The sequence below is a fragment of the Lepus europaeus genome, chromosome 10 (genome assembly GCF_033115175.1).
Source record: "Lepus europaeus isolate LE1 chromosome 10, mLepTim1.pri, whole genome shotgun sequence".
Lineage (NCBI taxonomy): Eukaryota > Metazoa > Chordata > Mammalia > Lagomorpha > Leporidae > Lepus > Lepus europaeus.
In genome coordinates this window covers 68,064,024-68,085,266 of record NC_084836.1, presented here as the reverse complement: position 1 = coordinate 68,085,266, position 21,243 = coordinate 68,064,024, and the positions used below count along the sequence as shown (strand labels likewise).

The 21,243-nt window shown below is 60.6% G+C and overlaps 2 protein-coding genes across 2 annotated transcripts; one reads left to right on the top strand and one right to left on the bottom strand.

The window, feature by feature from the left end:
- Positions 1 to 2,062: 2,062 nt before the first annotated feature.
- LOC133767753 (keratin, type II cuticular Hb6) lies at positions 2,063 to 8,650 on the top strand. Its single transcript, XM_062202192.1, has 9 exons — positions 2,063 to 2,434; positions 3,163 to 3,371; positions 4,112 to 4,172; positions 4,867 to 4,962; positions 5,185 to 5,349; positions 5,565 to 5,690; positions 5,922 to 6,142; positions 7,894 to 7,925; positions 8,066 to 8,650. Exons 1-9 carry the CDS (start codon positions 2,063 to 2,065, stop codon positions 8,245 to 8,247), a joined length of 1,464 nt encoding a protein of 487 aa, XP_062058176.1. The 3' UTR covers positions 8,248 to 8,650.
- Positions 8,651 to 15,563: 6,913 nt separating this feature from the next.
- Positions 15,564 to 20,972, bottom strand: LOC133767752 (keratin, type II microfibrillar, component 7C). The gene is made up of 9 exons (XM_062202191.1): positions 20,601 to 20,972; positions 19,017 to 19,225; positions 18,636 to 18,696; positions 18,414 to 18,509; positions 17,709 to 17,873; positions 17,372 to 17,497; positions 16,931 to 17,151; positions 16,340 to 16,371; positions 15,564 to 16,045 (listed from the first exon to the last, which is right to left on the bottom strand). Exons 1-9 carry the CDS (start codon positions 20,970 to 20,972, stop codon positions 15,858 to 15,860), a joined length of 1,470 nt encoding a protein of 489 aa, XP_062058175.1. The 3' UTR covers positions 15,564 to 15,857.
- Positions 20,973 to 21,243: the final 271 nt, after the last annotated feature.

The following is a 21,243-nucleotide window of genomic DNA, read 5'->3' as shown; positions in this document are numbered from 1 at the left end:
ACAGGGCCCAGGGACTTGGGCCATCCTCCACTGCACTCCCGGGCCAAAGCAGAGAGCTGGCCTGGAAGGGGGGCAACCGGGACAGGATCCGGTGCCCTGACCAGGACTAGAACTCGAGGTGCCAGCGCCACAAGGCGGAGGATTAGCCTAGTGAGCTGCGGCACCAGCCAACAAGTATTCTTACTACGTGTCATGTACCCTAATGGTTTATTTTCTACTATAGTCACTTTTTCTCTCATTATGAAGATATTTCAAAAACTTTGTGGAAAATGGAATGAAAAGCTAAGTTTATTTTCATGCAAAAATTTTGACAGCTATACAGTTTTTCATAACATGTTTTTTTTTTCCATGAAAAATTTTGAAATGCATTAAAATAAAATCCTGGTTGCTCCCAGCAGGTCACAACATGAACTCAGAGAAAAAAAGTCCCCCAGAGTCTGTCTGCCTCTTAATGATTAAATCAAAGCCGCTCTGCATTGTGCCATGGGGTTTACTGAGTATGAAAGCATCTCTGTACATCTCCAAAGGAGTGGCGGAGGGAAAGGCTTTGCCCCAGATCACACAGAGCTAATTGAGTTCAAGGCTCAGACTACCCATGAGGCTGGCTGGATGGTGTGCACCAATATGGATCTCTCTGATACCTGCCAAGGTGCTGACAAAAGGCTAAGTGGGCAGGGAAGCGTAAGGGGAGCATAGCACGGAAGGCAGCAGGAACTCTGGTGGGGCTGAGCTAAGCACCAATGGTGCTCACTGCAAGCCTTCTGGACCATGGGGGAAATACAGGCCTGAGGAGGAGATCCAGACACTTAGTCTTTGCCTGGGGCTCTGTTGGAAAAGCTGGGCTTTCTAGGGGTCCGTGAGCCAGTGTGTGCCTCTGAGAAGCCAGGGCAGACTCCAGGGAGGAAATGCCTCCTGTTGGCATAGGGTAGCACAATGCCCTGAGATTAGTCAGTGAGGACAGAGGGGATATGTAGCTAGCACCTGTGACTGTGTGAGTGTCCAGGAGGGGCATCCTGTGAGAGCCCAATGTGAGCAAGATGGGGAGAGAGGCAAGGAGGAAGGCAGAAAGGAAAATGTTGATAGGAATTGGTAGGTAAGGGATTTGGGAACAGGTGTTGGGTTTGTCTGTGGGTGATTAAGTTAAATACTGGGTAAATGTGAATTTTTTAAAAAAAGATTTAGTTTATTATTTATTTGAACTTCAGAATGACACAAAGGGTGGGGGGAGAGAGAAAGAGGGAGGAAGGGGGAGAGAGGGAGAGAGAGAGAAAGAGAGAGAAAGATCTTCCATATGCTGGCTCACTACCCAAATAGCCACAATAGCTGGGGCTGGGCCAAGTGGAAGCCACGGTTCTGGAACTCCAGTACGGTCTCCCACGTGGGTGGAAAGGGCCCAAACACTTGGACCATCTTCTGATGCTCTCCCAGGGGTGTTAGTAGGAAGGTGGATTAGAAGTGGAGCACCCAGGACTCCAACCGTAGCTCATAGGAGATGAGAACATCATTGTGAAGGTCTTGGGGTTCAAGAAGGGGCCAACGGGGTCAAGGAAACCAGCAAATGCACCCCCAAGCCGAACACCCTACATGCCTCATCACACTACCTTAACGCGCGCTCCAGAAGCTCTGCTGGGGCCCGATCAGCACCGCGGACAGCGGCGCCGACCTCCTCCAACGGGGCGGAGCACTTGGCGCCGCGGCTCCGCCCATCTGGATCACTGCCCACCCCCTTCCCCAATCTCTCAGTGCCTTCGGTCCTACTCCAGAGGGTGAGTTGGGTGCGGGGACAGTGAGCTGGCCCTTTGAAGAAGAAAATTGTGCAGTGTAGGGCAAGGACCATAAACACAAAGCCGCATTTGGGCACCAATTAAGCATATTAAGAGAGCAGCTAAACAACGCAAGCCCATAAAGAGCTAATTGCAGCTCAGCACGTGGTGGCAAGCAGGCTCCCAGGGATATAAAAGGCCTGCGGAGGTCAGAAAAGTAAACAACTGACCCCGCGTCCACTGAGCCCTCCGCTTGGACGTCTCCAGCCTCAGTCTCCTTCCCGCCCGCCCCCAACACCATGACTTGCGGATCTTACTGTGCCGGCCGCGCCTTCAGCTGCGCCTCGGCCTGCGGGCCCCGGCCCGGCCGCTGCTGCATCACCGCCGCCCCCTACCGCGGCGTCGCCTGCTACCGCGGCCTCAGCCAGGGCTTCGGCAGCCGCAGCCTCTGCGGCGGAGGCTTCCGCGCTGGCTCCTGCGGCCGCAGCTTCGGCTACCGCTCGGGCGGCGTGTGCGGGCCCAGCGCCCCCTGCATCACCACCGTGTCGGTCAATGAGAGCCTCCTGACGCCCCTCAACCTGGAGATCGACCCCAACGCGCAGTGCGTGAAGCACGAGGAGAAGGAGCAGATCAAGTGTCTCAACAGCAAGTTCGCCGCCTTCATCGACAAGGTCGGTGTCCTGGATCGCGCCACGCCTGAATCCCGAGCCCTGGGCACGACCAGGGCTGGGGACCGACGAGAGTCACAGGCAGGAAGATCTCTGGCTTCCTGAGATTCCAGTCTGATGGAAGAGGCTCGCAGACAGGCAGGCCCAGCACTGAAGACCCAGAAAGCTCCTCTGATGGTGTCGAGAGGCGCAGCCTGTGGAGGCAGCATGTGGCCAGCCCGCAGGAAGGCGGAGGGATACTACCGCCATGCAGAGCCCCGCGAGGCTGGGGCCTGTGTCCTTCTGTGTTCCAGGCCGGGGAGCACTGAGACAGGCGGAGTGGGGGGAAGGGGCCAGGCTAGCTGAGCTCACCTCTGGAGGGCTGAGCCACGACACCCCGCACCTCGTGTCAGGAAGCCCATGCTGCCCTGTGCATCTGGGTGCACTGCCGGGATGGCTCCTCTCAGCTGGCTGCAGAGGAGGGGGCTGGCCCTGGGGGTGGCATCTGGACCACCTGCTGGGACACCTCAGCTCCCCTGTGGGTGGGCCAGCACCTTGTCCCCTGCCTCAGCTGGGAACCCCGGCCGTGGACCCGGATGAGGAAGCACAGAGGTGCCGGGGTCCCCCATAGCCACGTCTGCCTCGGCTCTGCGGAGCTCCAGGTCCGGGCGCTCAGCTCACAGCAGTCAGCTCCGGGCGCTGGCTCTCAGCTACCAGGAGCCATCTGACGCCTCCTCCCCGCCCCCTCGCAGGTGCGCTTCCTGGAGCAGCAGAACAAGCTGCTGGAGACCAAGCTGCAGTTCTTCCAGAACCGCAAGTGCTGCGAGAGCAACCTGGAGCCGCTGTTTGAGGGCTACATCGAGACGCTGCGGCGGGAGGCCGAGTGCGTGGAGGCCGACAGCGGGCGGCTGTCGTCGGAGCTCAACCACGTGCAGGAGGTGCTGGAGGGCTACAAGAAGAAGTGAGTGCGGCCGGGGGTGATGTCTGGGCCAGAGAGGGGCTCCGGGACGGCACATTGGATCGGGCAGCAAGGAGAAGGGGGACGGAGCAGCCATGACCTCCAGGTGCACAGATGGCCTCAGGATGGGTCCGGTGGTGGAATTTCTGCCTGGAGTGCTCCCTCACGCTAGCACTGTCATCCCCAGAGTAGCTCTCCTCATGCTGGCCTCTGTCCCTGGGCGGAGTCACCCAGCCGCCACGCCCCGAAAGTCCTGGGGAGCAGCCCTGCTGTGCTCCTGAATTCTCACTCTGCCCTCTGAGTCCCGACACCTGTAGGAGCTGAGCTAACGCCAGTCCAGAGTCACTTGGACCTGTGGTCTGGGGTCTCCTTGCCTGGGCTGTGCATCCTGAGGGCCTCAGGGACTGTGAGGAAACGACCTCAGTTACGGCTGACACTCAGCTGCGCAGGTGGGGGCGGCTGGCTGTGTTTGAGGGGCCTTGTGTCCATGCTGCATAGAGGCTGAGTAGAGCCACAGCAACTTCGGAGCAGCCTGAGTCAGGACTGGGATGCCAAGGGGACTGTGCTGTCCAAGCCTTATTCAAAGGGAAGGAAGAGTTTCATTCACCTCCCATCCAACCCCAGGGACCCAGCAGGGCCATCTGGACACCAGCCAGGGAGGGGACCTCATGTGGCCCCATCTTCTGAGCTGGCGGGGATCTGGGAGACCCACCCCTCTCTGACCCCTCTCCTCTGTGTCTCAGGTACGAGGAGGAAGTTTCCCTGAGAGCCACAGCTGAGAATGAGTTTGTGGCCCTGAAGAAGGTGAGGAACCCGGGGGCGGGGGCAGAGACACGAGGGGCTCAGCATGATGGGCTCTTCCTGGGGAGACCAGGGGGCTCAGCCTCAGCGGGGAGCACCTCCCAGTCTACACCAGGGTGGGCGATCAATGTGGAGGGGAAAGACAAGACTTTGCCTAGGGCACCCTTGGCTTTGACAAAGGCCATGGCCTTGGATTACCCACTATCACTGGCCCTGGGGCAGGGGGATGGCTGCGTTGGCGTCTGGCCATCTCCCTCTGCTCTGTAGTCTTCCTGGCCTTCTGGGCAGTCTGGCCACGAGGTGGGGACAGGATCCAGGGTCTAGCGGAGGCTGGAGCAGAACCAGGAGTGGCCAGGTGTCCTCCTGGGCAACCTCAGGGATGGGTTGGTCGTTTTGGCAGAGCTGGGTGGGGGTGGATCAGGCAGGCTTCCTGGCAAGGTGAGGGTGGAAAGGAGAGGTGGGGCACGGGGTCTCGGGGAGGGTGACCGGCTGGGAGCCATCTCCCGTTCCCTGTGGGATTTGTGCTTGGAAGTGGAGGAGGCTTCAGGGGTGTCCCGGAAAGGGGCAGAAGGTGAGGAGATGGTTTGGGGACAGGGACCCTGGGGAGCCCGTTCGACCTGCAGTGCACCATGGGTGAGAAGGGAGAGCCTGGGTGTGGTCAGCAGGGCCTCTGCTCTGAGCCACGCCCACCTTTCAGGACGTGGACTGCGCCTACCTGCGCCGCTCAGACCTGGAGGCCAACGTGGAGGCGCTGACGGAGGAGATCGACTTCCTGCGGCAGCTGTACGAGGAGGTGAGGGGCCTGGGCCGCGCAGGGAGCAGGCAGGGCCGCCCAGAAGGGAGAGGCTGGGTCTGGTGCTGGCGTGCTGGCTGGCCGAGGGTTTGGGTGGGGCTCTGTCCTGGAGGCCGGGTGTGAGTGCACTAGATGGGCCTGGGTCGGAGGTGTTGGGCACACACCGTGGGGAGTGGGGCTGGGACATAAACCAGCGTCTGCCTCCCCTCCCCTCCCCCGCAGGAGATCCGCGTGCTGCACGCCCACATCTCTGACACCTCGGTCGTGGTCAAGATGGACAACAGCCGGGACCTGAACATGGACTGCGTCATTGCTGAGATCAAGGCTCAGTACGACGACATCGCCACCCGCAGCCGGGCTGAGGCCGAGTCCTGGTACCGCAGCAAGGTGAGCGGCCCGGGGCACCAAGTGGGAGGAACATGGGGCGTCCCCCAGAGAAGGCTGGGGTCGGCCCCTGAGGATGGTGAGAACAGGCCGCCCCGTGTGGGTGCACAGGCTGAGCACTGTTCATCCCGCGCCATCCTGGTGGTGGTGATCTGAGGGCAGGGCTCGTGGGTGCTGAGCCTCAGGGACACCTGTGCTTCCCCCACCCCACAACCCAGTGCGAGGAGATGAAGGCCACGGTGATCCGGCACGGGGAGACCCTGCGCCGCACCAAGGAGGAGATCAACGAGCTGAACCGCGTGATCCAGAGGCTGACGGCCGAGGTGGAGAACGCCAAGTGCCAGGTACGGTCAGCTGTGCCGGGGACAGAGTGATGGGGCCTGAGCCCTATGGGAACCCCACCATTCGCCCTCCAGCCCATCTTCTGGTCTGGAGTCCCTGGTGGTGGTCGCTCAGGGAGACCGGGTGATGATGGCCGGGGACCTTGTCTGGGGGCGTTCCTGGCTGGGTGGGAGAGCCTGGAGCAGCCCAGGCCCAGGGAGCAGAACCCACCCTGTTCTCTTGCGGGTCCCCAGAACACCAAGCTGGAGGCGGCTGTGACGCAGTCTGAGCAGCAGGGCGAGGCGGCCCTGAGCGACGCCCGCTGCAAGCTGGCGGGGCTGGAGGAGGCCCTGCAGAAGGCCAAGCAGGACATGGCATGCCTGCTCAAGGAGTACCAGGAGGTGATGAACTCCAAGCTGGGCCTGGACATCGAGATCGCCACCTACCGCCGCCTGCTGGAGGGCGAGGAGCAGAGGTGGGTCCCCTAGGCCTTTTCCTTTCCCAGCTATGCCTGGGCTCTGAGCACCCCTCACACTGCTGGCACCACCCGCCTCCGTTTCAGCATCTCCCCCTGCTGCCACTGGCCAGGTAATTTGCGGAAGTCCTTGTGCATTGTCTCTTACTGTGTCAGTCTCTCATGCACGCCTAGGCACTGCCGTAGAATCCCGAAGCTCTTACACATTTGGCTCTGAGCCATGAGGTTGCAGCAGATGTCTCTCCTCTGAGAAATCCAGCTTGAGGGCCTTGTCTCTGGTCAGCACCTCTTCCCTCCCAGCTCTAACTGGCATTGCCACTCTGTTTCCAGCCGCCTTCCGTAGCCCGCCCCGACCCATAAGGACAGCTCCCCAGTGAAAAGCATGGACTCACTTTGTCTATTGTAATTCCCAAAGTGGTCTCCATTGCAGCAGGCGGGACCGAGTTAGACAAAGAGCGGGACTTGTTCCTTGCGGCAGGTGTGCCTGATTTCCAGGCTTTGTGCTTTTTTTTTTTTTTTTTTTTTTGCCTGCTTGGGAGATGGGGTTTGGAGAAAAAGCACTGACCCTTCAAGGCCTTCCTATGGCTGGAGGGCGGCCACACAGCTCAGGTCCCGTAAGGTCCCCACCCTCAGCATGTTCTCTTATTCTCTGTCTTTGGTTGATTTCCCCCTGCTGGTCCACTGATCACACCTTGAGCTTTTCCCCTTCTTCTGTGCAGTCTTTTGCTCTGAAGGGGTCCGAAGTGGAGGGGAGCGCCCTGTGGAGTAGGGGTACGGTGGGAGGGGCTCAGGGTTGGTTCTAGGAAGTCACGTGACTCCCTGGCGAGACTCCCACGGAACCCCAGTAATTGCACTGTGAAACTCCCAGGCACTGGTCTGGGGCGTTTTGTTAGTGGAGAATGCTGGGAGCACAGTGTTTCAAGCTTGAGTTTGGGAGTGGGAGAGACAGGTGGAGGGGCACTGGAAAGGGAGTGGCTCTCTTCCCCCCATAAGGTGTGGACTTGGCAACCTGGGTCTGGGTTAGCCAGGAGACCAGGCTCTTGGGGCGGCTCTGATGGGGGGCTGAGGGCTGATGGGGGGGTGCCCTCTTGGCCACTGCTAATGACATCATCAGAGCAGATGCAGGAAGTCCAATCTGCTTCCCTTGCCTGTGCTACAAAATCCGAACAGAAGTCAGTAACACCAGCAGCCAATTGTTTGTTGGTGTTCAATACGTGCCACCAAGGGCACTCTACCGCCCCTTCCTCTTATTTGAGGGGGAGGGGAGAGAGAGAAAGGGGGGCACTCACTCCTTCAGTGGCTGGTTCAGTCCCCAGATGCCCTGAAAACCTGGAGTCCACACCCAGAGCTGGGAGCCCCATGCAGGGCTCCCACGTGGGTGGCAGGGACCCAGTGCCTTCTGTCCTCTCCCTGCTCACTCCCAGCGAGTGAAGTCAGGAGCCGGGATGGGTAGGGAAGCCCAGCACTCTGGTGTTGTCTCAAGGGCCGAAGCAAATGTCTGGCCGGCGGTGCCTGGATCGTTTGCTGGCGACCTCGCAACCCATCTAAATAAAGGGGAGATTTGGAGGCAGGTTCAACTAGGAAGCGCGGGCGCCGGTTTCGATCTCCAGAGCCCACAGCGAGCTGGGCTGCCCTGGCTCGTTTCTTCCCCTCGGCCACGGACGTCACACACCCCCGCCCCCCCGCACCGGGGCGGCGCGGGGCGTCGGCTTCCCCCGCACGCTGACCTCTGCGCTTTGCTCTCTCCGCAGGCTGTGCGAGGGTGTCAGCTCCGTGAATGTCTGTAAGTACCCGGAGCCCTCCTGGCCCGGCGCGGGTGGTCCGAGCGCCTTTGGGGGAGGGGGCCCTGGGCTCGCTGCAAAGCAGGTGAGGGGCTGGGGCGGTACCTGACGTGTCCCCCGCCTCTTCTCTCCCCCCACGCAGGCGTCAGCAGCTCCCGCGGTGGCGTCGTCTGTGGCGATCTCTGCGCCACCGGTACTGCCCCTGCTGTCAACACGCGCGTCTGTAGCGCCCCCTGCAGCGGCAACGTGGTGGTGGGGACCCCCAACGCCTGCGCCCCCTGCGCCGCCAGCAGCACCTGTGGCAGCATTTGTAAGAAGTGCTAGGGGGCTGCAGCGTCCCCGAGTCGCCTCCGCCTGGCCAGGACCTTGTGCACCCGGAACGCGCCGTCCGCCTCGCCAGGGAGCCGTGGGGCGGCGCCTCGCTGTCTTTCCTCGCCTTTCCCTGTAGTCGGTTTGCTGTCCCACGATCTCACCCTTCTCTCCCGCCTTCTGTTTTTCGCGCGATTCATTGGTCCTGCCCGACACCACCCCCCAAGCTTGGAGGAGCCGTGCGGGCCCTGGCATCTCGCGGCCCGTGCGTCCTGCAGCTTATGCCCGCGGCGGGGAGGTGCGGGCTGCGCTGTGCTGCCGGTGTCCCTGTAGTTCGGCGAGGGGCGCGGCGGTGGGGTGGGGGAGCATGCTCCCTCTTCCAGGGCTGTCTGCAGAAGCTTCTGAAAGGCCAATGGCTCAACTGCTCGCGCGCTTGACTCTGTCTCACTCTGTGTTTCCAATAAACCAATGCTAGTGAATCCAAGCTGGTGCCTCCGACTCTTGAAAATTGGGACCTTCCTGGGAAAGGGGCTCCGCAGGACCCCCCCCCCCTCTGCTCCTTCATTTTCTTTTTCTTCTTTTCAAAAATTTATGTATGTATTTGAAAGGCAGAATCAGAGAGAGAGAGAGAGAGAGAGAATCTTCCATCTGCTGGTTCACTCCCCAGATGGCTGCATCTGCTGGTGCTGGGCCAAGCAGAAGCCAGGAGCCAGGAGTTTCTTCTGGGTCTCCCATATTGGGGCAGGGTCCCAAACCCTTGGGCCATCTTCCAAGTGAAGCAGCTGGGACTCGAACTGGTGCCCATATGGGATGCTGGCATGCAGGCAGCAGCTTAACCCATGACGACACAGCACCACCCTGCCCCTGCCCCCCGCCCCATATTTCAGTCCTGGGGTCTTGGTCTTGGGGTACACGGGGAAGACAGAGGGAGGGCAAGGATCTCTCGAGACCGTGTCTTCCTCTGCACTGAGGATTCTCGACTGCAGCACCATTGACGTGTGGGCAGAGGCATTCTGGGTTGTGGGGCTGTCCTGGGCATTTGGTGGCCTCCTGGGCTTCTGTCCACTGGATGCCCCCCACCTGCAATTACCACAACCATAGATGGTGCTGGGGATCCTCCCCGCCAGGGGTTCCCAATCAGACCATCCCTCCACTGCCAAGGGTGTTCCTGGAGGGGTCATGGGCAGGTGAGAATGGAAGGGCTGGGAGAGAGGCAAAGTGAGGGAGAGGAAGGGTGCTGGGCTGGGAGCCAGGAGAAGTGGGCTCCTGACTGCCATCTACCGCCAGCATGGGGGACTTTAGGCAGACTGCTCTGCCCTGGGAATTGAATTTTCTTGGCTGTGGAAAGAGAGAGGATGGCCAGTCCTTGGAGTCCCCAGCTGTCCCCTCCAGGCCCCTGAATGTGAGGGTGTGTCTGAAAATGCTTCCTGTTTGGATGTCGGCTCAGCCTCCTACTGGTCCTGGAGTTGTGGGCGTGTCACTCCCCCTCCCTGCGGGCTAGCGTCTTCCCATGTGAAATGGGGTGACGATGCCTGCCGGGGCACAGGCTGCTGTTACTGCACACAGCAAGTTACAGCAAAGGGAGGAGAGCACTCGGTCATTTCTCAGGTTTCTGCTGGCTTCCTGGGCACTCCTGCGCTACCTGATGTTGTGGGGGTTCTGGGATGCCTGGCAGGTCCAGAGAGGTCTCTGCCACCCTGGCAACTCAGCTGGGTCTGGTGGCTGGGGTGAGTCCAGCAGGGTTCACTGCGAAGTTGACAACTTGAATGGAGAAAATTTCATGTAAGGAGTTGCTTGTGATCACAGGGAGTTGGAAGGGTAAGGGGTTGGCTAGGAAGGAGTGGAGACTCTGAAGGTTGCAGGAGCTGTGGAAATGGTTGCTGGGTCATTCTTGTGTCATATGGGGTGCTGGGATGGCTGGATATATAGCTTTATAGCTGTGGCTGGCAGCTCAGCCGGGGGCATGGCCAGGAGCCTCTGTTTTCCTTGATGGACTGCCCATTCTCTGGTAGACTGAATGTAGAAGCCCCAGCATGCCCCTTCAGATGCCAGGGAGCTAGGCAGGTAGGAATGGCTGAGCTGGAGTTCCTGCCAGCCCTGCATTGCAATCCCACCAGTGCCCTGTCAGCTCAATAAGCCCACCTTCCCAGGATGCACCTGCGTCTCCTTCAGGCCCAGGAAGGAGGAGATGCGATGATGAAGATAGCCATGTGGAAGTTCAAGTCCTCACGGAGGCACCATGAAAAATCTCAGAAAGCCTGCACCCCACCCCATTTGTATACTCAATGAAGGCACCGCCCCTTCCCATCTCTTCAGAGACTGATAATATGGGAGGGGCCCCTTTCCACTCTCGACCGAGCTCAGAGATCCTTCTCATACCTTCTCTCTCCCTCTCCCTCTCTCTCCCTCTCCCTCTCCCTCTCTCCATAGACATCTCTCAGCTACGCTCCCACACAAGAAAGGGTGTTCCCTCTCTCTCCCTTTTAAAGAAATCCTGCCCTCACATGGGCACTGTATTACACTTCCACTTGGAGTCCTTATCTCTTTGGGAGCAAGAACCTGGAATAAAGAGTAAGCTGCCCAAACCCATACTGCCTTCCCCACCATTCTACTGCTTAGAGCAGTTAGTGCGCGTGTGTGCGTGTGTACGTGCACGAAGGCAAGCCTTAGACCAGCCCAGACTCAGAGGGAGGGTAAAATGGGCTGCATCTTTGATCTGAGGAAGGGGCGCGGACAGAGTTGGGGTACAGGGAGATTGCTGAGCCATTTCCGAAGATGGCAGCCATGGGAGGGACTGAACGAGACAAAGCACATCAAAGTACGGGTCCATAGCAGATACTTGAAAGTGCCTGCTGTTACTGTGCCTGCAATATTGTAGCACTATACTATTCCTAGCTTCTGTGTTGCAGGAGCCATACCAGGGCTGATGGGGCATTGCTTACATCAATCTTTCATCCAGGTTCTTGTCTCCACTAAGTGGAGACTCGCATTGTGTGCAAATAGGAGCAGGATTTATTTAACAGTGAGGCAATACACACACTTTCACGAGCCTGTAGGGACCGCCCCACACAGAGACATACCCAGTACCAGTGGCCCAGAAGAGCTGTTCATAAAACGAGGCAGAGGGGCACAGCGGGTTAATGCCCTGACCTGAAGTGCTGACATCCCATATGGGCACCAGTTCGAGACCCGGCTGCTCTACTCTTGATCCAGCTCTCTGCTGTGGCCTGGGAAAGCAGCAGAAGATGGCCTAAGTGCTTGGGCCCCTGCACCCATGTGGGAGACTCGGAAGAAGCTCCTGGCTTCTGGCTTCCAATCAGCCCAGCTCTGGCCATTGCGGCCAACTGGGGAGTGAAACAGCAGATGGAAGACTCTCTCTCTCTCTCTCTCTCTCTCTCTCTCTCTCTCCCTCTTCTCTCTCTGTGTAACTGACTTTCAAATAAATAAATAAATAAATCTTTTAAAAAAAGAGGCAGAGAAAATAGAAAATGATACCTCTGAGCAGGCATGGGAGAGGTCCATCTGAGACCAGTATGCAGAGACCAATCTGTGGGTGACAGCGGCTCTCTTGGGGGCTGACCCGTGGTGGAAAGAGAGAAAGCAAGAGCAAGCCATATCTGTGAGTGGGCTCTGAGCTGGAGAGACTGCTCTCTCCCACCTCTTGCCTCATTGTAGAAGAAAGGGTGTGGTCCCCCAATTGGATATACAAACGGTGTGGGGTCTGAGATGCTGGACCCTGTCATTATGACAGCTGGGTGGTCCAGGGGTCCAAGATGGATGGCTCCCATTCCTCGGCAGCCAGCAGGTGGCTTCCAGAGCAGGGCAGGGGCGGGGGTGGGGATCGACTGGTGGTGCAGGTTGGAGGACTTTGTTAGTGGGAAATGGTGGGGGAAAGTCCCTGGGAGGGAGTAGGGAGAGATGTGCCTGGATCCAGAAAGCTCTTATGGGGTGGGGTAGGAGGGGGCAGCAGAGCAGAAACTGGGTGTTTGCTTTAGGCCTTAGAGGGCAGTGGAGAGTCCCCCATCCTCTCCCCCTCCCCGCCCCCCTCCAGCCTGGCGGGAACCCCCAGTGCCCACTCTCTCTTTCCAGCCATCTGGAGCACACACCTCCCTCCCAGCACCAGGGCCCAGGGCTCTTAGCAGCTGGCCTGGCCCTCTCCCTGATGGACAGGTGGTGCACGGGGGTGCAGGGCAGAGGCGCTAACAGGTGGTGGGTTTGCAATAGCAGTCTTGCCCAGTCCCTCGAGCTCGTGGTAGCATGGAAGGAAGCTTGGAGCCCACATGGCCTCCCCTAGGTGGCTCCATGGTGACAGCCCAAGGCTTCGATAGCCTCCTTAAGACCTTGGGAAGGGAGTGTTAAAATCCCAGAGCACAACTCAGAATCAAAAGTGGCCTTGGAGGGCCCTGGTCCCGCCTCTGATTTGATGGACTCTCAGAGCGTCTGAGCCTGTGCAGGGGAGACAGGCGAGGGGCAGGGGGAGTGTGGAGGGGCAGGGGGAGATCAGCCTGAGCTGGGCGTGTAGGACTAGGTGTTATGTTTACCAGGCTAGACTTCATCGGGAGGGCACGGACGAGCCACTGAAAGGCCAGGCCTGTGATGGGAGCGACTCCCTCCGGCTGCTGTGTATTGGGGACTTAAAGGGGAGGGGAGCAGGGCTCCAGGCAAGCCGGGGGTGGAAGCAGGAGGGAGAGGCGGTTGGATGGCTGCTTGGGGAGCAGGGGTTTAGCCTGGAATGGAAGACACCCGTGTGTGTTTCTTGTTGGAGTGCTTGGGTCGGTTTTCTTTATTTTCTCCCCAAAGATTTATTTATTTATGTGTAAAGCAAAGTTACAGAGACAGAGGCAGAGACAGTCAGAGAGAGAGAGAGAGAGAGACAGAGAGAGAGAGAGAGAGAGACAGACAGACGGAGATAGAGAGGTCTTCCATCCACAGGTTCACTCCCCAAATGGATGCAATAGCCAGAGCTGTGCCGATCTGAAGCCAGAAGCCAGGAGCTTCTTCCGGGTCTCCCACATGGGTCAAGGGCCCAAGCACTTGGGCCATCTTCTATCGCTTTCCCAGGCCACAGCAGAGAGCTGGATTGGAAGTGGAGCAGCCAGGACTTGAACCAACACCCATATTGGTTGCCGGCACTGCAGGCGGTGGCTTTACCCACTATGCCACAGCTCTGGCTCCTGGCTCCAGCTCCCTGCCAGTGCAGACTTTGGGAGGCAGCCATGATGGCTCAAGCTACTGGGTCCCGGCCACCCATGTGGGAGACCCAGATTGAGTGCCTGGCTCCTGGTTTTGGCTGCAGCCCAGCCATGGGTGTTGGGGCACATTTGGGGAGTGAATGCACCAATGGGGGCTTTCTCTGTCTCTCAAGTAGACAGAAAAAGATAATAATCAACCCAGAGAGGTACTGGGGAGGTGGGAGAAGATGCAGGCGGAGGTCAGCTGAGCTTGAGGGAGATGCTTGGATAGGTCATGGATTCTGGTTGGGGCATCTGTGTTTATGGCCTTGATGGTGGGAATAGGAGGGGACTCCCTGAGTGGCTGGGAGGTCTTCTGGGCGGGACAGCGCTGGCCATGTGTGCTGAGGGCAGCGGGCTCGACTGAGAGCTTTGAGTGGAGGAGGACACTGACCGACTGTGAGCAGGGACTGGAGGGGGAGCTGAGCGGGGAATGAGGCCCCTGGACCTGCCCTCCTGCTTCCCGAGAGGCACTTGTGCTGGGCCGCCTGGGAGGGTAACTGCCTGGGAGGGGGCTGCCTGAGGGGGGTGCCTGGGAGGGTGTCCTGGGAGGGGGCTGCCTGGGGGGGGCTCCTGGGAGGGGGCTGCCTGGGAGGGGGACCGCCTGGGAGGGGGCTCCTGGGAGGGGGCTCCTGGAAGGGGGCTACTAGGAGGGTGCCTGCCTGAGGGGGGCTGCCTGGGAGGGGGACCGCCTGGGAGGGAGTTGCCTGGGGGGGGCTGTTGGGGAGGGGCTGCCTGGGGGGGCTCCTGGGAGGGGGCTACTAGGAGGGTATCTGCCTGAGGGGGGCTGTCTGGGAGGGGGCTGTCTGGGAGGGGCTGCCTGGGAGGGGGCTGCCTGGCTGCCTGGGAGGGGGCTCCTGGGAGGGGGCCGCCTGGGAGGGGGCCGCCTGGGAGGGTGCCTGCCTGGGAGGGGGACCGCCTGGGAGGGAGCTGCCTGGGGGGGGGCTGTTGGGGAGGGGCTGCCTGGGGGGGTGCCTGGGGAGGGGCACCTGGGAAGGGGCTGGCAGCCTAGCCTGGGAGGTAGGAGGGGACAAGCTCAAGGCTAGGGGGTCAGCAAGCAGGCGGGAGAGGAGGCACCTGAGAGCTGAAGGGGGAATTGAGGGTGGGGCCTCCAGGGTCCGGGGCCCCGGGGATCCCATCCACAGGTGGGAAAGATCGGGGCTGCAGAGGTCGGGGAGGCGGGCAGCCGCACGAGGACCCCTCCAGGTCCTGGGCCCGAGAACTTCTGAATGCCTTCCTCCCAGGGCTGGGCAGACCTCCTGAGCCGAGGCTGAGAGCATCCTCCCCCTGCCCCTTACAGGGCAGTGGGAGCCCGCCGCGTCACCTTGGTGAGAGGCTGCAGGTAGTAAGTGGGGGGAGTGGGAGAGAGAGGCACGCCCCCCTGTAGCCTGTGACGGCTTCCTTCCTAGAAATCTGCTGGTGCTGACGGGGATGAGGTTGGTGTGCGTGAGGGGAGCCCGCGAGGGGCGGTGCCAGGGGTCTCATCTCACCTTGTTCAGTGGGCAGCGTGCGTTAGGGGCAGAGGGGTGGGATCCAGCCTGACACAGGGCAGCCACCTGTGGGTGGCCACGGGTACTCCCAGTGCTGTGGGATGGAGGCTAAAACCACACACACACACACACACACATACACACGTGCATGTGCACAGGCTGTATCCTCAGCAGTGAGTGCACATGGGCTCACTCCGCAGAAGCAGGGCAGGGGGTGCAGCGGGTTAAGCCACTGCTTGTGACACGGGCATCCTATGTCAGAGCACCAGGTTCCAGTCCAAGCTGCTCCACTTCCAATCCAGCTCTCTGCTGTGGCCTGGGAAAGCAGTAGAAGATGGCCCAAGTCCTTGGGCCCCTGCACCCGTGTGGGAGACCTGGAGGAAGCTCCTGGCTCCTGGCTTCAGATCGGCACAGCTCTGGCTATTTCAGCCATTTGGGGAGTGAACCAGCAGATGGAAGACCTCTCTCTCTCTCTCTCTCTCTCTCTCTCTCTCTCTCTCTTTCTCTCGTTGTGTGTGTGTGCCATTCTCTTTATTGCTCTGCCTTTCAAATGAATAAATAAATATTAAAAAAGCAAGCAAGCAAGATATGACAAGACAGCATGCTGGTTCTTCAGTTTATTTGGTAGTGGGAGAGCAGAGGCCAGAAAAGTGGGGGAAGCTCCTGCCGGGGGAGGAGGGAAGGAAGCCCCTCTCCCTGGGGAGGGGACTGGAGGCTGCCCCGGGCTGGGGGCATTCCCTGGTGGCAGGCCCCTCTCCAGCAGGACAAGAAGCGGGCGTGAGCCGGGGTGTATTCTCAGAACACAGTGGGGGAAGGCTCAGGCACACAGCAGTGCTCAGCTGCGGTGGGCGTAGTGGCACGGCTGGCAGGCAGAAGGGGCTTCTCTGGCTCTCTTCTCGGCCACCTAACACCTGCCCTGGCAGAAGGAAGTCCCTCCGCAGGTAGTGTTGAGCTGGCCGCAAGGTGCGCACAGGCCGGTGCTCACCGCCACGTTGCCGGTGCAGGGGGCGCTGCACACGCTGCCGGTCACCGGCCGGGAGCCCGACACGCACAGGTCCCCGCACACGACCCCGCCCCGGGAGCTGCTGACACCTGCAAATGGACATGAAAGGGCGGAGTCAGAATTGTGAGGATGGGATGGGTGGGGCTGCCCCTCCCCTCACCTGTAGCCCTGCCCCCAGGGCACCCCCCGCCCATCTCAGGTGGCCCCACCCCAAGAGCTGCCATCCATGGAGGACAGGGTCGTGAGGCCCGGCTGATGGCCACCCCATCCGGCCCTCTCCTTTGGCCTGGTTTATCCAGCTCTCCCCGGGGAAATTTGCCAAGAGCTTTGGTCCCAGTCCTGAAGGTGGGATGGGTGCCCACCCTACAATTCTCCATACTCACAGACATTCACTGCACCAACGCCTTCACACAACCTGAGTGGGAAAACACGGGGGAAGGGGAGAGAGAGAAGTTAACACGAGCCCATCAGATGCCCCCTGGGTGCCCTTGTGCACCAGGGCAAGGTACTTAGCAGGGGATAAGCTGGGTTTCAACTCCCATTTGTCCAATCATCTGGCTGCATTTGTGCAGTGAGCAGCCCGGGCCCCCATATCTGGCATGCCTGATATGGGTTAGGCTCTGCTTTAGGAAGGGCAAAGCCTAGTATAGGAGCTTGGTCAGCCAAAGAGATGGCGTGTGGATCTTGGAAGAGTTGAGGGTGGGCCACCTTGGGGATGCTCTGAACTGAGAGGCTGGAAATGTAGGTGCTCATCCAAGCAGGACCCCAGACCTCATGCAGGCTCTGGCCTTGCAATACGGAGCATGTGCCCAAGTCCCAGTCCCCTGAGACAGGGACCCAATCCACCAAGAGTCTATCTTGGGGCCAGTTCTTGGGACTGAGGCTGGGACACCTAGGGGTGGCGGAGATGGGGTGGGATGGGGTGTTATTTCTGTGCTAGTGGAGTTCAAGGCCAGGCTGGGAGGGACACCCACCTCTGCTCCTCGCCCTCCAGCAGGCGGCGGTAGGTGGCGATCTCGATGTCCAGGCCCAGCTTGGAGTTCATCACCTCCTGGTACTCCTTGAGCAGGCACGCCATGTCCTGCTTGGCCTTCTGCAGGGCCTCCTCCAGCCCCGCCAGCTTGCAGCGGGCGTCGCTCAGGGCCGCCTCGCCCTGCTGCTCAGACTGCGTCACGGCCGCCTCCAGCTTGGTGTTCTGGGGACCCACAAGAGAACAGGGTGGGTTCTGCTCCCTGGGCCTGGGCTGCTCCAGGCTCTCCCACCCAGCCGGGAACGCCCCCAGACAAGGCCCCTGGCCGTCTCCCAAAGCAACCACCACCAGGGACTCCAGACCAGAAGACGGGCTGGAGGGCGAATGGTGGGGTTCCCACAGGGCTCAGGCCCCATCACTCTGTCCCCGGCACAGCTGACCGTACCTGGCACTTGGCATTCTCCACCTCGGCCGTCAGCCTCTGGATCACGCGGTTCAGCTCGTTGATCTCCTCCTTGGTGCGGCGCAGGGTCTCCCCGTGCCGGATCACCGTGGCCTTCATCTCCTCGCACTGGGGTGGGATGTGGAGCACAGGTGCCCCTGAGGCTCAGCACCCACGAGCCCTGCCCTCAGGTCACCACCACCAGGATGGCGCGGGTTGAACAGTGCTCAGCCTGTGCACCCACACGGGGCGGCCTGTTCTCACCATCCTCAGGGGCCGACCCCAGCCTTCTCTGGGGGACACCCCGTGTTCCTCCCACTTGGTGCCCCGGGCCGCTCACCTTGCTGCGGTACCAGGACTCGGCCTCAGCCCGGCTGCGGGTGGCGATGTCGTCGTACTGAGCCTTGATCTCGGCGACGACGCAGTCCATGTTCAGGTCCCGGCTGTTGTCCATCTTGACCACGACCGAGGTGTCAGAGATGTGGGCGTGCAGCACGCGGATCTCCTGCGGGAGGGCAGGGCAGGGGGAGAGAAGTAAGGACAGCCATGTTACCTGGGTGGGCTTTCCCTCATCGGCCAATACCCATGAGCCCCAGGGGTCATGCAGAGCCGCCTCTTATGTCTGCAGTAGAAAAAGCCTTGAGTGGAACCTGCATAATTTTCACACAAATAGGACGATGCTTTTAGAAGGAAACACGGTCCAGCTCCGATGCTGGCTTCTGCAATCATTCAGGCCCCCGTGGTCAGTGTACTGAGGGTACTTCCTTGGGGTCTCAGCCCTGCACTGGGGTCTGTCTCCATCCTACCAGCCCAGCCTCGTGAAGGGGGCCATTGGCTGTCAGAGAAAATCCTGGGCCCAGGGGTGGGGGGCATGGTAGAAGACCTCCAAGGCTTCCCCAGCACACAGCTGCCCCGGAGTGGCTCCGCCTGCGCCTGTCTCACACCGACTCTATTCCTCTGCCATGGATTCCCACGTCAGGCCTGGTCCACGCCCAGGGCTCCCATCAGCCCGCGGCCATGCCCACCGTGGCTGCCGGCCCCTCACCTCCTCGTACAGCTGCCGCAGGAAGTCGATCTCCTCCGTCAGCGCCTCCACGTTGGCCTCCAGATCTGAGCGGCGCAGGTAGGCGCAGTCCACGTCCTGTGGGGGCAGTGGCAAGGGGCTGTGAGGCCCACTCTCTCTTGGGGACCTTCTGGCAGGTGGGCAGGGCACAGGGGAGGCGGTGGTGGCCCCCTCACCAGGGGGTGGGCAGGCACAAACACTTACCTTCTTTAGGGCCACAAACTCATTCTCTGCTGTGGCCCGAAGGGCAACTTCCTCTTCATACCTGGTATGGATGGGGCAAACAGGCCTCTGTATGCCAGCTGTCCCCCCTGGCTGTGGAGCTGGCAGACAGACTGGCCACGCTCCAGCCCCGCCCTCCCGCCTACCCCTTACTTGGCGGAAGAATTGGCACAGGGCCCGGGAGGAGCTAGACTGCAGGTGTGAGAGACTGAACACAATGGGGACCCAAAGCACCTGCTACCATGCTACCTCCGGGCTCTTGGGCAGCAGTGGGGGTGGGGGTGGGTGCTAGGCCCAGGAGGGCGGGAGCTGGGAGCTGTGTGTGCATGCGCCTGTGTGTAGCTGGGAGCCGGCCACACTCACTTCTTCTTGTAGCCCTCTAGCACCTCCTGCACGTGGTTGAGCTCCGACGACAGCCGCCCGCTGTCGGCCTCCACGCACTCGGCCTCCCGCCGCAGCGTCTCGATGTAGCCCTCAAACAGCGGCTCCAGGTTGCTCTCGCAGCACTTGCGGTTCTGGAAGAACTGCAGCTTGGTCTCCAGCAGCTTGTTCTGCTGCTCCAGGAAGCGCACCTGTCGCCAAGACACAGTCTCAGTCTCTCTCCTTGCAGAACCAGGGGACGAGAGGAGGGAGTGGTGGTGGTGGTGGGGGGAGGGGCCCAGCGCCAGGACCGGAAAGCCCTTGGCTCTCTGACCCAGTCATCGCCCGTGCCAGTTGTGTCGTTTGCCAGGTCACCACCTGGAAGTCAATCCCGACAGCTGACCTGTGATCTCTAAGGTTGGGTACCGAACAGGAAGTTGCAAACCTCGCCGAGTCCAGGCTGCTCCACTCATTGGCGCTGTGCCCTTGGACAAAGCATTTGATACCTGTGTACTCTGCGGAGACCGCCGCTCATGTCACGGTGTGAATCAACCCAGCCAGCCCTGGTACATGAAGCCCTCCCCACGCTGGCCTCGCCACTGCACCAAGCCAGCTGTGGTTGCCAGGGTGCACATGACCAGCGATCTTTCGAGAAAGGCAGTGCGTAAAGGGAGAAAAACGAAGTTGGCGCAGATCACTCAGATCTTACAACAGCGCAATCAGCAAAATGGCCTGGGGTGGAGCGATGCCTGTGTTCCAGCCCCTTCCTGCAGCTGAGGCGTGGGAGGCCAGTGCACCTGAGCTCCCGGCCGCACCGGGAGGGCTCGTACTCTGAGCTCCTGTCCTGCACGGGGTCTCCTCTCCCTGTCTCAACCACAGGGAACATTGCACACCCATCTCCCTGCCGTGACGTCAGCCCAGTTCTCGGCTCGGAGACATCTGTAACTTGGCCGGACCCCTGGTAAGCCCTTCCTCAGACTATCCTCAGTCCCTCATGCCTGCACTGGGGGAAGGTGGTTGTGGACTGGAGTTGGCCTCTGGCTCTGCAGATGGTCTCGGTTAAGTCCAGGCCGCACACGCTGGCCACCGGCATGGGGACCCGGCCCATTCTCTGGCCCCTGATCCTGAGCGCCAGGCACTGTGGCTCAGACAACCCAGCACTGCTGCACCACCCAGCACTGCTCAGTGGCCAAGGCTCCCCGTGGGACGGAAACAGCTCGGTGCCCTCCATGGGATCCGCTTCCAGGCAGTCCTCCAGGGTCACCCTCACTAACCCTGCCCTAACACAGGGAGCCTCTTGTGGCTGTACAAGTGGTTATTTGGTCCCAGAGGCACTGGACACCCACCCCGTGGCCCTCTGCTCTTAGGGCAGTGCCAGCTCCTAGCACTGACAGCTCTTTCCTGCTCCTGCTTGGGTTCCAGTTTTCTCTATCCCCACGCTGGTACTGGCTCTGTCTCTGGGTCCTCTCTCTTTGGCCTGGGAGCTTCCACAGCAAGTGCTCCCCTGCTGACTCCCACCAGTGCCCACCCAGCGCAAGTTCTCAGCATTAGTAGGGATTCAGGCGTGGCGCGATCCAGGACACCGACCTTGTCGATGAAGGCGGCGAACTTGCTGTTGAGACACTTGATCTGCTCCTTCTCCTCGTGCTTCACGCACTGCGCGTTGGGGTCGATCTCCAGGTTGAGGGGCGTCAGGAGGCTCTCGTTGACCGACACGGTGGTGATGCAGGGGGCGCTGGGCCCGCACACGCCGCCCGAGCGGTAGCCGAAGCTGCGGCCGCAGGAGCCAGCGCGGAAGCCTCCGCCGCAGAGGCTGCGGCTGCCGAAGCCCTGGCTGAGGCCGCGGTAGCAGGCGACGCCGCGGTAGGGGGCGGCGGTGATGCAGCAGCGGCCGGGCCGGGGCCCGCAGGCCGAGGCGCAGCTGAAATTTGCCGGGCGGAATCCGAAGCCACAGGTCATGCTGACGACGAGGAGGCGCCTGGACGGTGGAAAGAGAGGCAGAGGCTGGAGCCAAGGGCTTGTGCTCTGTGGGCTGTGGCGGGCCCTTTTATGCAGCAGGCACCGCTGACAGTTAAAGGAGCAGCAAAGAGACAGGAGCTGTGTTTTATGGGCTTGGCATCAGCCCGGCCACTTAAGCGCCACCCCGGCTTGCCTCCACTGTGGCTGCGTCCACACTCGCTGGTGGACAGGTGCCGTTTCATCTTCAAAGCCTTTTACGAGCTTCCTGGTC

Coding starts and splice junctions, on each gene's coding strand:
- LOC133767753 (XM_062202192.1), top strand. CDS start 2,063: ATGACTTGCGGATCTTACTGTGCCGGCCGCGCCTTCAGCTGCGCCTCG. Junction 4,963..5,184: donor TGCGGCAGCTGTACGAGGAG/GTGAGGGGCCTG, acceptor CCTCCCCCGCAG/GAGATCCGCGTGCTGCACGC. Junction 6,143..7,893: donor CTGGAGGGCGAGGAGCAGAG/GTGGGTCCCCTA, acceptor CTCTCTCCGCAG/GCTGTGCGAGGGTGTCAGCT.
- LOC133767752 (XM_062202191.1), bottom strand. CDS start 20,972: ATGACCTGTGGCTTCGGATTCCGCCCGGCAAATTTCAGCTGCGCCTCG. Junction 18,697..19,016: donor CTAGAGGGCTACAAGAAGAA/GTGAGTGTGGCC, acceptor CATCCATACCAG/GTATGAAGAGGAAGTTGCCC. Junction 17,874..18,413: donor TGCGGCAGCTGTACGAGGAG/GTGAGGGGCCGG, acceptor GCCCTCCCGCAG/GAGATCCGCGTGCTGCACGC.